Source organism: Plectropomus leopardus, chromosome 1 (genome assembly GCF_008729295.1).
Source record: "Plectropomus leopardus isolate mb chromosome 1, YSFRI_Pleo_2.0, whole genome shotgun sequence".
NCBI lineage: Eukaryota > Metazoa > Chordata > Actinopteri > Perciformes > Serranidae > Plectropomus > Plectropomus leopardus.
Genome location: NC_056463.1, coordinates 19,099,750 through 19,114,666, shown reverse-complemented (window position 1 = coordinate 19,114,666; position 14,917 = coordinate 19,099,750). Strand labels below are relative to the sequence as shown.

Genomic DNA, 14,917 nt, shown 5'->3' with positions numbered 1-14,917 from the left:
GATGACCCTTCACTGTGGTAAAAAAGTGACTGATGAGACTTAAAATCGAATTATTTGTTCCCTGTCTGGCTCTTGGCGTTGTAGACTACTAATGAAGCGTTGCATAAGTATTTGAAAAAGAAACTTTTTAATATTATAAGAACTTTGTATGTTGCAAGAATGTGAGAGGATGTGTGTATGTGTATAAAAGAGTACTTGTGCATGTTTTGTTTTTTTCTTTCTTTTTGCCATCCAGGTGTGACAGGTACATTTTTTACATTCCTAACATTCCCCCTCTATCATACTGGAAACTGATAGCTTGCTATGTCTCTCAAACACAGAGCAGTGCTTTTATTTCAATATATACAGTCGCAGATCCATCCTATGACTTTGTACCACTCAAGTTACATACACTTTTCTCCTTGGATAATGTGCTACAATACAGTAAAGTAATAACATAAATAACAGTAAAATGATACGTAAAGTATGAGGAGATAGAAGTGCTTTATTTGTTAAATCAAATAAACTACAGATATCACTGTATAAACCCCAAGCTCCTTACTATAAAATTAAGCTCTGCTCTTCTCTCTCTGAATTAGCCACAGTCGCTTTCACTCAATCAGATCATTTTCTTAACAGACAGAAGACCAAAACCTGCTCGCTATTAAACTCTCTGATCCTCTTAAGCATTATATAGTTTGGTGGTGATGTATGGTGTGTGTGTGTGTGTATTCTTTCCGCTTCGTCTGTCATTAGTTGTATTTTTACAGCCTTTCTGTGGGTTTGTTCAGTCTGCCCACTGCCCACAAGTGACTTTCCATTCTGTCAGACTGAGATGGTGAAGTCATTGGACTCTTGTCTGAGACAATGCAGTTTGAGTGTTGACTTGGCTATGAAGACAGTAAGTGGTACCTTTTCATTAGTCCTCGCAGACTCGTACAGCAGATGGTTCCAATAGTTGTGCCTTTTTTTTAACCACTCTACTCGCACTGAAACGTGAAAGCATAAGTGCAGTCAACATGTCTTTATTTGAACTTTCCACCAAAGGCTCAAGAGATTGTTGAATGCTAGCCAAAGCTTAGAATAAAATGATGTCAACGTAAAATTATTATTAGCTGTTCTTGTGAAAAGACAGCCACAAACAGCAGTTATGAAAATGCAAGTTTGCTTTTGCACACTATTTTTTTATTCTTTTTCGGCCCGAAATACACGTCTCGCTTCCTCAAATTTTAAACTCAACCGTCAAAACAAATTACTTCGCTGCATAGAAGACATAATGTAGGCCCCAAACACTCCACATACCACATGCTAGAATACACAGCAATTTTCCCATCACAGTCTGCTGCCATGCATGAAAGATTAAAGCACCTGCATCATATATCATGCCTGTCTCAGTCATCACTCTTCACTCACTGACAATCAGGGTGAATTCCTCTCCAAAAATCTATGGAGGTGGACCTGTGATTACCTGGCTGGTGGAGTTAGTGAGAGGGCGAGCACAGTGTTGGACTCATGCTGATGGAGCAGTTCAGAGCTCTTTTGGGCACGTGGCAAAGGAATGTCAGCTCTCTGAGTTTGAGGCTGAATGTCTGCACTGATAGGCCTCGGGGGTCCAGAGTATTTGTCCACAGGACAGGGTTTTTTTTTATGCTAAAAAGGTATGTCAAGCAGTCTGAGGGTCACCTGAGTGTACATTATTTCTACAGGCTGGTTGGTGTTCCTTTCTCTGCCTGCATCTTTCTCTGAAAACAGGATGCAGCCAAACAGGATATTGTGCAAATGACAAACAAAGCTCTTGCTGTCGGAGCAACATTCAAAATTTCACCACATTTAAATCACAGTCAAATATGTTGCAACCCAAGACTGAATGGCCGTTGTATATATTGAGTAACTTTTGTGTTGGTTTATTGTCCCAGGCTACAGCTCTCCATGCACAGTTTCATGGTGGAGTCATGCCGCCACCTGAGGCCCAGGGGCGGGGTGTGACAGTAATAGTGGATTACTGTGGGGGGCTGTTTAGAGTCCTGCACAGTCAGCCTGACCTCTCCTCTAACCCTGCCCATCCTGCTCCATGGGACATTAAAATATCAAAGGCAAACTTCTCCCAAAACTCACAGAAGCTGCGGTCTCGCCCGACTGAGCACATGCATGCTTAATGCAGAAAATTTCCACATTTTGCTTTGATGTTGAGTTCTGGCACAGATTTTCTGGCATGATTTTCAAAATACTTGATGGTTGATTGGAAGAAAGAGAAAACTGTATTGTATTTAATTCTGTCAGTTCAGCTCTATTCTGAAACAAGTGGGTGTTTTAGTAACCAAGTATTTCACACGCAGGTTCATATGTAAGCACACTAATGCATAAACCTCAGTAGGAGGTGGACCATTAAGCATGCATACCCAATCATAGGCAATCAGTGTGTGTTAGCGTGAGCTTGGATTAGCATACGTTTCAAAGACCTCTCTTTTTACTGCTGAAAACATTGTCTGGCTTTGAGCTGGAATGAAAAATACCACAAGACAAATACTTTTCCGGTCTACTCATCCATGGTCAGTGCTGCACACCAGGAATGAGAGGTTAGCATTCCCTGCAGGTTGCAATAATAGGGAAACCACCTTATCCATGTGCAAGCTAATAGATATTGTTTATATTTAATTGCGACACATAGAACTGTCAGCAGGTACATTCAGCTGTTTGTCAGTGAGGGCTTAATAATAGTATTTTTACGTATGCATTCTGTTTATACCAAATGCAGCATGTATAGTGTTGATTACCAGCCGTGACAATGTTGCAACAGCTGGTATTGCTTTCACCTCGTGAGTCTGTGTGTGTGTGTGTGTGTGTGTGTGTGTGTGTGTTTGAGTCCTCGTGGCAAATGTGGTCCAGGTGACACCAAGTGTAGCAGGAGCTACCGCAGAAGCTGTTTTGCCAGGTGTTTGTCTGTCTGTGGACAGATTTTGTCAGCGTGATAACATTGCAACCATGTAAGATAGAGTCATGTAACTTTACAGGTGTGTAGTTGAGATCAAAATAAAGGTCAAGAACAAAGATGGGTATGGTTCAAGCAAGCGGGCTGGAAGTAGAGGGTTAGGAAATAGGGAAGAGGCCATTGGCCCCCACTTAACGCCCCTAGCACACAAAACTTTACAGGTGTGTAGCTGAGATCACAATAAAGGCAGATTTCAGAGATGGGTGAGGTAAAAGCAAGGATGCCATACTTGTAGACGACTTAATAATTAAAAAATAATACATTGCTTAAAACTCAATACTCTACTCCAAAAATATACAGTACCCATAAATGCTACTGTTTAAGTAAAGTCTTGGTATTTTGTAACAACACAGCGCAGTTTTGCTTATTTAAACATGGTAAATATCTCATGTTGACAGTTCACCAGTTTGGTTCTGTGAACCCTGAAGCTGATGAAAAGTTTGGTTCTCTGTTGAACCAGTATGTAGTATGAAGAACCACAAACAACTCCTTTTTATAGACCCATGTGGTTATGCCTCTATAAAGCACAAGTATATAGTGTATATGCTCAAATGTTGTGTGACGACAACATGCTGACTCATTTTAATTCTCTCTAGTATTTATCTCACAGCCTTGTCTTGACTTGGGATGGTATCTCGTCAGTGTTGGTGTAAGTGTTTCAAAATGCATGCTGACTTAGATCTTGACTCTTAATGAGGACTGCTACCAAGTGTCTTTTGGTAATGTAAGCTTGAGTCATGTAGAAGATTGAATACAGCTGTTATCATCATAAAGTACTTAAACATTCTTATCCTTAAACCATTTAAATGAATTTAAGTTATGTAATGAAACTAATTTTATCAGGCTAATAATAGACTATGCAGAACATCAAATGCCTAAAACATCTGTAAGAGACATTATGCCATGAGATGACATCAGACTCCTGTGTGTCTTGCCTCCTCAGACTGGGCATGACGGTGCGGGCCAAACCGAGGGTGTAGCCACATCTGGCAGAGACTGCTGAAGTAAGCAGGAGCCTCAGCACACCAAACCATCTACTGCAGCAGGGACGATGGGAGAGACGGAGGAGGAGAGGGATAATGTGGGGAAGCTGTTTGAAAACTTTGTGCAGGCTTCGACCTGTAAGGGAACCCTCCAGGCCTTCAATATCCTCTGTAGGAAGCTGGACCTCGACCCCGCAGACAATGACACCTTCTACAGCAGCCTGAAGGCGAAGGTGACCTCCTGGAAAGCCAAAGCACTGTGGAGTAAGCTCGACAAGAGGATGTCCCATAAGGAGTACAAGAAAGGCCAAGCCTGTGTCGGCACCAAGGTAAAATTAATGATATCTTTGTACAGCTGTAATGTACAAGATATATTTAAATTTAAGCATTTTACTTGTTTCACCTATTAAATACCTATATATATTTTTGTTACTGCTGGGCATTTTTAGATTCATCTCCTACTTGGTTTTCTTTTTGGGTTGGTATGAGAGCATTTTCAGTATGCTGAGATGATTCATCTCAGTTCACATAGACTAAATGTGCACTGTTTTATCAAAGTTTTGTTATTTTTGTGCGGTCCCACAGCTATTTTAAAAAGTCTCTTTGGTGATGCATTCAGGGGTCTTCCACTATCCCAGACTTTGGAGTCCACTTTCTAACGGCCGCCCTTTCAATAGAAGATGCAACACACATCACCCTTTCACAATGTTCTTACTTGTTCAGCAACACGCTTCAGCTCAGGGTTCCTGCATATTCTTAAAAAGTCTTATAAGGCATTGAATTCATTAATCCAAAAATAAGAACTTAACTTGTATTAATATGTCTTAAATCACGCTTTCAAAAGTCATTCTGTCTGGCATCGATTTTTAAAGTCCCAAAATATGTGTATATGTATATATATATTTTTTTTAAATGACTGAATACCTTTCGCATTATCGTTAAGCAGATAAGGATAGTGGTACAAACAACACTGGTCGTTGACGTTGTTTCCGGTCAGAATGCACAGAGCAGAGATCCACCGTTTGCTAGCTAGCTACTGCACCCTTGATAACACGTGGAAGTGCAAATTTAATGAAAATTGACTAATTAACCAAGATTTTGTAGCAGAAACCAGTACAAGGTAATTCATACGAAATTTGGTGTATTTTGTGAAAAACGTTTTTCTGAACTTAGCATAGGAATCAGGGGAGTGCAATCCCACACACAGAGTGAGAAACACAAAATCAAACCGAAACCTGCCCACAAATGGTAGGTATTTCCCCAAAAAAGGCATGCTTTAAGGTATAATAAGCATGGGGCAAAATAATCCCTAACCATAATTGAGGTCAGTCAGCATTTTTATTCTACAGTTTTTGTTATTGTAAAAATGTTCTTAAATTTCATTCCTAGTGGCTTTTAAAAAAGTTTTTGAAAGTCTTAAACTAAACCAACCTTAAACATTAGGAACCCTGAAGCTTATAAATGCAGCCAACAATCAAATCATGACAGCTGATACGTCTTTGTTTCCACTAGCTATGAAATAAGGATTTCTCAAACTGTTGTAACTGCAGTAATCCTGCCAGAACCGTTAAATCTGATTAAATGTTCACTGTGATGGGTTATCTATCTCAAGGATGTTTGTTCAAGTTTATTTTTATCATGTGCAATATGCTTTTGAAAACAGTCCGCACAGATAAAACGGTCATGGTCTTTTTAAGCCTGAAATCCTGGGAATGTGTATCCAAAAGGTCTAAAAATATCATAAAGTTTTTGTTTATTTTTGTTTGAAACAATCAGCACTCTGTCTGTTAAAGTACACAGTAGAGTGTTTAAAACCTTCACCTGTCCAGACACAGACCCCCAGCTACAGTACAACACTCACTTTTTCACTGCAAAAGCTCCCAACGCACTGGACAGGAAATTAAAGAGATATACGTTGCTTTGCACTCGTTCTGTTGCTCTCAGACAGGTGCTCCGTGACAAAAGCTGCACAGAATGAAATACAAACATCATGTAACATTATATCGCTGACAAATGCATCACTGAACCATCAGTGTACCCACCACATGTGTATGTATTTAGCCATACAAATAGTAAAAATGCTATAATTCAGCTAAGAGACGTACACACTATACATCAAACAAAACGAGAAACAGATGTTCACGTAAACAAATAATTTTCATAAAGACACAGATGAAAAAACACCTCGACAAACGTGCACTTCATCATCTAACCCTGCTGTCACATAACACAAACAGCCAATCACATTCAGCAAATTAAAGACAAAAGATAAGTTCCTCAAACACATATAAGAAGAGAGCTATAGAGGAGCCATTGCTGGATTGAATTATGAAGAGATAACAGCAATGAGGACAATGGAAGCATGTCAGGGTGTGTGGTGTTGGTGGTGGGGGGCAGACTTGGCAGTAAAGGCGATGGGGGAAAGTATGAAAACCTGGAGGAGTGTGATTACCTTTCAGGCATCAGCTGCCTCCAGCTTGAAAGAGTGTTTTTATTGTGCAGAGAAACAGACAGCATCACTCAGCAACTATGATTATTTGGCCCCAGTTGTTCTGCGGGTGTGCTCTGCTCTTTATGGGCTCTTCCGTAAAGGTTGGAGCCAGGCCCAGATTGTTATTAAAGTGTGTTTTAAATGCTTCAGTGTGAGCTCACTTTTACAGGTTCTATGTGATTTAAGCCAACACCAAAATAGGAAAGAAGAAAGAAGGTAACGGTTTGAGGAAAGTGTGACTCCCCTAAACCTCTGAACAAAAATGTTTAGGGCACATTTTTTTATTTCTTACAATCCACAGGGTTTTGTTGTAAAATGAAGGGTGGTACTGAAGCAAAGTAGTAAACCAGATGTAAAAAAGAGTGCATTGTGTGCATTATTAAAACACTAACTTATTGTACATTTATGATAGTGCCTTTTTGCTCTAAATACCAGAGATTTAATCGGTGGCTTACTGATTTCCACACACATATGGCACAAGTGCAGCATAAAGCCTATTTTAATCACTCACAGGACAGACCTTTACGTGATCGCCACTTCTTCCTCTCCCTGGGAGAATCACAAGGTGACGACTTGTGGTTTTATGGCGACTCAGCTCTTTAACAGTGACAGATGTGATATCACTCTGCGCCTTGTCTTCATATTCCCGCTGTAGCAGCAATCTTTCAAGGATGTGATGTCATTCGTGTTTTATGGCCGGCTGCTGTGACACTGACATGTAACCACAGTGCGTGTCTTCCTCGTAAAGTTTCACTGTGCACAAAGATATTCCAAATTGACCTTTTTTTTTACAATCTGTGATGTGATGTTGTGAATCATTCTCAGCACACTTCGTCAGAGCTTTGTGCGCTTTTAACCCTAAAACAATGACACTTCTTTATTAGACTGATGAAGTGCAATTAAAATAAATAGTCTCATTTAAATTTACTGATTTGATGACTGACTTACTTAAACTTTTACCTCCACTTTCCACCACCTCAGATCCATGTTAAACCCTAGATTCAGTTTGCTGTACAGATGACAGCCTTAAGTAAAATGTTGTCATGCTTTATCAAATGGCCTGCAGTTTCACAACACAACTGTGTTTCACGTTTGGGATGATATTGTTTCTGTGCCCTGTAGAGCTGAAATGATTAGCCAATTAATCAATTAGTCCATTGGCAGAAATTGTATCAAAAACTATCATGTAAGTAGTATTTTAAGCAAAAATGCCTCTAAAATGTGAATATTTGCCACTTTTCTTTGTTAAATACGATAGTTAACAAAATATTTCTGGGGTTTTGGCTGCTGGTTGAACTAAAAATAGATAATATGAAGACCTCTCATCACCTTGAGATTAGGGGCCATTATAATGATCATATTAATTAATATCAAAAATAATGGTAAATTGCAGCTGCAGCATCCTCACCATGGCTATCATGACATTACACACTGGTATATGGATGCCTATTTTGAAGCCTGTAGTTTGCCATTTCGGCCGCTGCCATCTTGTTTTTTTGGGGTTTTTTTTTTTAACCGGAAGTGACCATGTTATGTCTTTTTATTGTTTTAGCACTTGCTGCAACACTAATTGATAATAATAAAATTGTATTGAATTGAACTGGAGCTGTGTTGGAGTGCAGGATGGATCTGATTGAACTGAAGACACTATCCACAGAAAACCTGTCAGAAAACCTGTCACTCAAAGCAACCACTCCCTTAATTATGCAAATCTTTAAGCCTTAATAAAATCTAAACGGATGAGTTGTATAAAAATTCACTGTACATCTGTCATAAATGCTGAAATTTGCTATAGAGACTAAAACCAGGCTGTTTTGTACCAGGCTGTAAACATGTTTATTTCTGCTGTATAATTGGCCATTTTAACATGGGGATGTCTTGGGAGTGACTTGCTTCTGGAGCCAGCCTCATGTGGTCATTTGAGGAACTACAGTTTTTTGGCACTTCAGCACTAGCTTCATTTATCAGACCCAGAGGTTGCTGCTTACGTCGAACATTCAAATTAAGATGCTGTAATAGTAAAAGAGCTCCTTATTTTAATTACACTGTCTGCTGAAATAAGAAAAGTGAACAGTGACACTCTGACAGATAGGGTTCATTAATAAGGCAGGGGGCGAATGTGACCGGGGTGTGGTGGAGCCGGGATGAGAGCGAGGTCACAAGTGGGAAGCCGAAAGGAAGTGTGTGTGTCCTGACTCAACAGATGTGGAGCGCAGCATCAGGAAAAGCCTCATATCTGGAATCATATATCAGCAAATGGAAACGGGTTTAAACAAAGAGCCTGTTACTGCTGATAGACAGATGAAAGCAGATGTATGAGTTTAGATTAAAAAGTACACATTGTGAGGGTCCATCTGAATAAACTGAGTTAGTGCTGTGCACATAAATGACGTTGTCAGCATTCTCTCATCTCTGTCTATGGCTGTCTGGCTGTTTAAATACTTACCCTTTGTTAAGTTAAAAAAAAAAACATGGCCAGCAGGCAGGCTTGTCCAGACTGCGCTTCCACCACCTGTGTGCACTTCACACCTGAGAATACGTCATCCTGATAACCTCAGGCAACATGATGACACACTTTGTTCCTCATAACTCACATCCCCGGTGATGCCACCGCAAAGTTTAACCACACACTCGCAGAGGGAAGATATGGAATGACTAAAACCCCAATCATCTTGTTTTTGGAGGAGATGCAGAGAGCCATTTAAGGTATGATTTGGGATTTTGGTCAGTTGGCACTTGGTGCTCTGTAAACAGCAGCCAGTCTGATTGTCTGAGAGAACAGATATTGGTGGGCGGCACCTCATCGCACTATCCTCACTTTGTGTTATCCTGTTTGAGGACACACAGGATAGCAATAAATAAGTCTTAGTGTCCAAATATGTTGCAAACCTCTGTCTTCATGCTGCTGTGATTTCGAGGCCGAACAGTGGTAGCTCTTTGTGCTGTCAGACTAAAGTCAGTCCTGCATAGGTGAAAGAAAGAAAGATATTTTCAGTGCTAATTTGGTGGGGCTATCGAGACAGGAGACTGTCCACCTTGTTGAGCACAGCAGGAGACACCCTCAGAAGTGGTTTGACTCTGGATTAAATGCCACAAGAATAAAAGACACACACATCTCCCGTAATGCCTCTCAACATGTTTAGAAGGAGAGAAGATCCAGCTTGCCAGCACACATGCGTCACTTCTTTCATCTATCATTCAAGAGGATGATGTCATGTTTGAGCCGCACATTCTCAGACAGACGCTGTAACCTCAGTGAACTGACTTCATGCATTTTTGGGTGAGGTTGATGCATGAATAACACCTTGGATATGTAAAGCTTGTTTTAATGGTTTTCAGTTGATGTTTTCAAATATTTGTCTTGGCAGTTTCCTGATAAATGTTCCGCTTCATGTTTCTTTTGTTTTACCAACAATGCTTGCGCACACATGGTGGCCTGTGGGTGTCATCTTAAGTCTTGAGTGATCCTCAGAGTCAGTGTCTGTCCTGAAGTGTCCTCAAGTGAGACACTCAGCCGCTAAATGCTCCAGTGGTGCAGAAAGTGCTTCTCCCTCTCATGATCTATGTAGATGTTATAATGCTCCCTGGTATGTTAATAAACACGCAGGACCTAAACCATTTTTCATCTGCCCTCCTCTGCAGGAAAACTCTCAGTTGTGTGTGAATACAGATGTCTTCCTGATGTAGGGCAGATCTCTGTGCCTTGTGTAAGTAATGAGGCCAATTTGTCATTCTCTCTTATTTAGTGCCTCATCATCGGAGGAGGCCCCTGCGGCCTGCGGACAGCCATCGAGCTAGCTTTGATGGGTGCCAAAGCAGTGGTAATCGAGAAGAGAGACTCCTTCTCCAGGAACAACGTGTTGCACCTTTGGCCTTACACCATTCATGACCTGCGGGGCCTCGGGGCCAAAAAGTTTTATGGCAAATTCTGTGCTGGCGCCATAGATCACATCAGTGAGTATCTGAATCCACAGAAGCAAAACATGCTGCATCTTATTAAAGACTAAAATCATCTAGTCAACGATATATTCAATATTAGAGTTAAAAAATCATGGTCTTGCAGTTTTTGGGGGTAGGCGGGCTTTTTTTGGCCTTTATTAGATAGGAAAGGTATAGCTTGAAAGGGGGAAAGAGCGGGTATGACATGCAGCGAAGGGCTGTGGGTTAGAAGTGAGCCCACGGCTGCTGCGGTAAGGACATAGCCTTTGCATTTGGGGTACCTGCTTTACCAGGTGAGCTACTGGGCTTCCCATAATAGACATATTTATACATACTTCTTATTTTTCTATTTTCTGTGTTTTGTATAATTTCTCTTTGCTTATGTATGAGAGCTGCTGTAATGTGACACAATAACTATTTCTGATGCTGATCGTAGATTATTTTGCTTTTTATTTGCATATTTCTCTTTGCTAAATGTTACAGCTTCCCTGTAAATAGCTTAAAATTTTACGAAAACTTTGCATCAATAATGAACAACAACTTTTGATGCATGTTTGTGTTTTGTGTGTAATTTTACTTGTTTTTTTAAGCTTATCCATGTTTTGTGTAATTGTTATGTTCAGTGGAGCATAAATCAACTTGACTGACTGATTCCATTTCAAAGAGAATATAATGGATGCGGGAAGAAGAAGAAGTATTTCAATTACGAAAGTTTTAAAACTGTACAATAGTATAAATGAAATATAGAATTTTTAGATATAATTTATTGACCCTGTTATTTATTTGCACATCACTTGAGCTTTGATTGTTTTTAATCTTTTCAACATAGCCACAAGAGGAAAAGCCTTAACAAAGATACAGGAGAGCAGTGGAGCTCTGGCTTTCCGCTGCAGTGTCAAGACAACATAACACTAAACACAAAGTCTGGCAGTGTTTTACATCTGTATCCAAACACTAATGTGTGTTTCTGTGTCTACCAGGCATTCAGAAGCTGCAGCTGGTCCTGCTGAAGGTCGCCCTGATTGTTGCAGTTGAGTTCCACATCAATGTGGAGTTTGTCAAGCTGCTGGAACCTCCAGAGGATCAGGAAAATGAAGGTATCCGTCCACACGTCCAAACAATAGATTAACAGCGCTTTTATTTTCACCCACTGACAGTTGTTTTATGATCTGCAAGCTTTGGGAAGATGAGGAGATTTGAGCAGCTGGAAACAATAAAACTGGGACGTGAAGTAGAATGAGGCTGAAAAGTTTAATAATGTGTAAAGCTGCATCTGTCAGTTTGTTACACAGATCCTGCGTAGCTTACTGGAAGATCTGTGTTTACTCTCCCATTCTGTAGTTTGGCGCTCTGCTTCCAGGCTGGTCAGACAGCAAGGGACTTCTCCTCCTGCAGTATTTAATTTCCTTGACAGCCGCCCATAAACAGGAGACAAACATTGGCACTGATTTAGTTTTTCATCCTATTTATATGAGGTTAACAGAGGTCAAGTATGTTGCCCAACTTTCCTGTTAGTGCTCAAGTGTGCACCTGTCACATTATTACCAGTAAATACCCATTGTTCCCTTTGCTTAAAACAAAATGTTGTGCTAGTATCTTTTACTCTCATGTCATTATTTTTTTTTTTGACATTCAGCACTTCACATTGAACTCTTGACTCTCCAGAAGAAAATTAAGACCGCACTGTTGTCAGGTGTTGTCTCCTCAGCTGTAATATCTATACACTGATAACAACAAGAGCCTAGCCTAAATTTAGACACAAACTTATCTGTCCTGTTCTGCTGTGACGGACTTAGCTGTGTCCTTGACATCATGGAGTACATTTTCCACATGGTGATATTGCACAACAAACTGCCTAGCTTTTACTGTGCGGTCTCTCACTCCTGCATCATTCACACCTCATACTTCAAATAGCTAATATTAAATCTGAGACAATGTTGTGTTTGTCAGTCAGACTTTTTTTAAACATTACTTTTTAAAGTGTGACATGAAAAGCCATATTGTTTCTGCATTTTTTCAGTGAACTTACATGTAACAGTGTTCAAGTGTGCCAATATGTTTTTCTCTGTAGTGACAAATTTAGAAACGTTCAAGCACAGCAGATGACAGAATGTCTTAACTGAGACACTGCTGAAGTGTCCTTTAGCAAAAATACAAATATCTATCTCCTGTCATTCTATGTGCTGATTGTTATTTGGAGTACAGCAAAAGGGAATGTTCCCAGGATTTATTTTATGCGTCTTACTCTATATCTGTCCTCATCTCTGTCTCCCAGGGCTTGGGTGGAGGGCTGCAATCCGACCGGCTGATCACCCCGTGGCTAACTTTGATTTTGATGTCGTGGTGGGGGCGGACGGACGCAGGAATACTCTGGAAGGTGAGAAGATGGCAAACAAAAGGAGTGAACAGTATAGATGCCTCAAGGATGTATTTCAACTTGTTCACAAAGTACGATATAAAGTTACCTGTGTCTGAGCAAAGGAGGAGCAATCTGTGACCTGAGTGTATGTTTTCCCACCAATAATATTCAATGCGAAGGATTACACTGTCACTCTCAAATGTACAAGTTTCTTGAAACAAAGAGCTCCAATACCATGACAACCTATTTTGCTTATTTTAAGGTTCAGACTTGTATTTTGAGTTTCTTCTAGAACATGTTTGGTTAATTATTGAAAAAAAACCACTCAATTTTCCTCACACAGCCTCGGCTGTTATTCCTGTATTGACCTATTGTCTGAGGCTCTTTAAGACCCTGTCCTTAAAAAGCCCATTCTGCTCTGATTGATCAGTGTTTATAGGTCTGCTGTATCTTGGCATCTCTGCACCGTCATTGCATCTAGTAACGACATAACAATCACCAATAAAAGCTTCTTAGAACAACAGAACATGTTCCAACATGAATATGATCTGAAATCCGGGAAAAATTTACCACATTGGCAATCAATATCACATTTCCCTGACTTTAGCATGTAGCTTCATGTAGCAGTGTATGCCACGTTAGGTAACACTTGCAGTAACGTGCCTGGAGCGGACGACCATATAAAGAAATCTGGCACAATCTGACATCCTGCAGCCAGAGTTAAGGAAAAACAAAAACATTTGAAAAAGAGTATGCAGAACGGCCTGAAGTCTGAGATTTTTAAACACAGGGATTACTTTTACATAAGTTTACCTTATTATTTGAAACTTTGGCCACATTTAATATGAACATCCGTCATTTTAACAGTATAAATAAGACACAAAATACAGTAAAGCATAAGGGGTTCCCTTTAAAAGACTCACACAATGCAAATGCTTCATTTCATCTTTTTAATAATATAGTAACCATATTTCATTTCCATGTGTTTGCATTATTGTGAACTACAAGAATTGATGTTTTAGAGTTATTAGCTTAACTCGGATAAAACCTAGCACACCTCCTGTTTATTGCATAGTGTCCCTGAACTCTCACTTTGAAGAACTTGTACCGCGTTACGGAGCAATAAATAAAACTCACCTTTTGTAAATTTGCACTTGTATGAATCCATGGATCTCTCCCAGTGGGAATGGTTATAAATGAAACCCTTAAACTCTGTACAGAAATAGAACAGAGCTCGGGCTCGGTGCAGCAGCTGATGCATTCATGCTGGACTCTCGCCATCTCTCTATCTCACTGTTTCGGTCTCTCTCCTAAAAATGCTGTCATCTAACAACCAATTCACATCAGATGCTTATTCCTAAAAAGGACATTTTGGGGCAGAATGAGATATTTAGCTCATTCTTCAATTATGATGGAGCCTGGGGAGAATAATTTTTCCCTGCAGTCAGCCTGCTTTATAGCTACAGTAACACAGAGTTATATACAATCAGATGTACTCTACAGACAAAGACGCAGAGGGGAGGAACGGTATGGAGTAGTTGTGACACAAGTTCAGATGTTTTACCTCTGCCCCCAGAAAGTATGCTTACTACATCAAACATCACTTTGTTGTAAGCAACCAATCCATTTTATTTTTCCTTGCTTCACTTCACAGCTTCAGAATTAGTGACATTTTTCATGAGTTCTTGCCGGTTTGAAAAGTTTATTTGAAAAACTACCACTAAAATGTATAACCTTAATTAATTATAGAGTTAACATTGAGAGAACCCCTGAATTTTGTGTCCTTTGTCCCTGTTTTGTTTTTTCCAAATATCTGAAATAGACAGTTGTCAAAAGAACTATTTTTCTGGTTCAGTGTTGCATAGAGTAAGATCCATTGAATACTAATTTAATTAAATTCTTAATAAAATGAAAGTTGTTCTATGGTATGAAAATTATACAAGTGGCTCTTCACTGCTATAGTTGCAGCTCTGAAGGTTAATTAAGAAAAGGGCATTTAACTTTGATGATAGCATCAAATTCATGGTGCTTTTTACAATCCACGGCTTTTGTTCCCTCGGCTATATAAAGGCTTACCTTGGTAAGCTGCCTCTTATCCTAAAATAACTGCCATGTAATTATGGTTTAAGGCTAGATTTCCTTTGGTTATAACAGACAGGTCGATAGGACTGGTTTGT

The 14,917-nt window shown here is 39.8% G+C and overlaps 1 protein-coding gene and 1 long non-coding RNA gene across 7 annotated transcripts in view; one reads left to right on the top strand and one right to left on the bottom strand.

The window, feature by feature from the left end:
- mical2a (microtubule associated monooxygenase, calponin and LIM domain containing 2a) overlaps window positions 1-14,917 on the top strand; it is a 41,873-nt gene that overhangs the window by 5,920 nt on the left and 21,036 nt on the right. For all 6 annotated transcript variants that reach the window (XM_042488420.1, XM_042488344.1, XM_042488498.1 and 3 more), the window contains exons 2-5: window positions 3,912-4,280; window positions 10,189-10,396; window positions 11,362-11,478; window positions 12,657-12,758. In XM_042488420.1, coding sequence (XP_042344354.1) covers window positions 4,020-4,280; window positions 10,189-10,396; window positions 11,362-11,478; window positions 12,657-12,758 — 688 coding nt within the window. In that variant the 5' untranslated portion in view covers window positions 3,912-4,019. The remainder of the gene's footprint in view (window positions 1-3,911; window positions 4,281-10,188; window positions 10,397-11,361; window positions 11,479-12,656; window positions 12,759-14,917) is intronic.
- LOC121944762 lies at window positions 11,499-13,997 on the bottom strand. Its single transcript, XR_006105925.1, has 3 exons — window positions 13,878-13,997; window positions 12,627-12,751; window positions 11,499-11,787 (listed from the first exon to the last, which is right to left on the bottom strand). It is a non-coding gene; the product is annotated as an uncharacterized LOC121944762 (long non-coding RNA).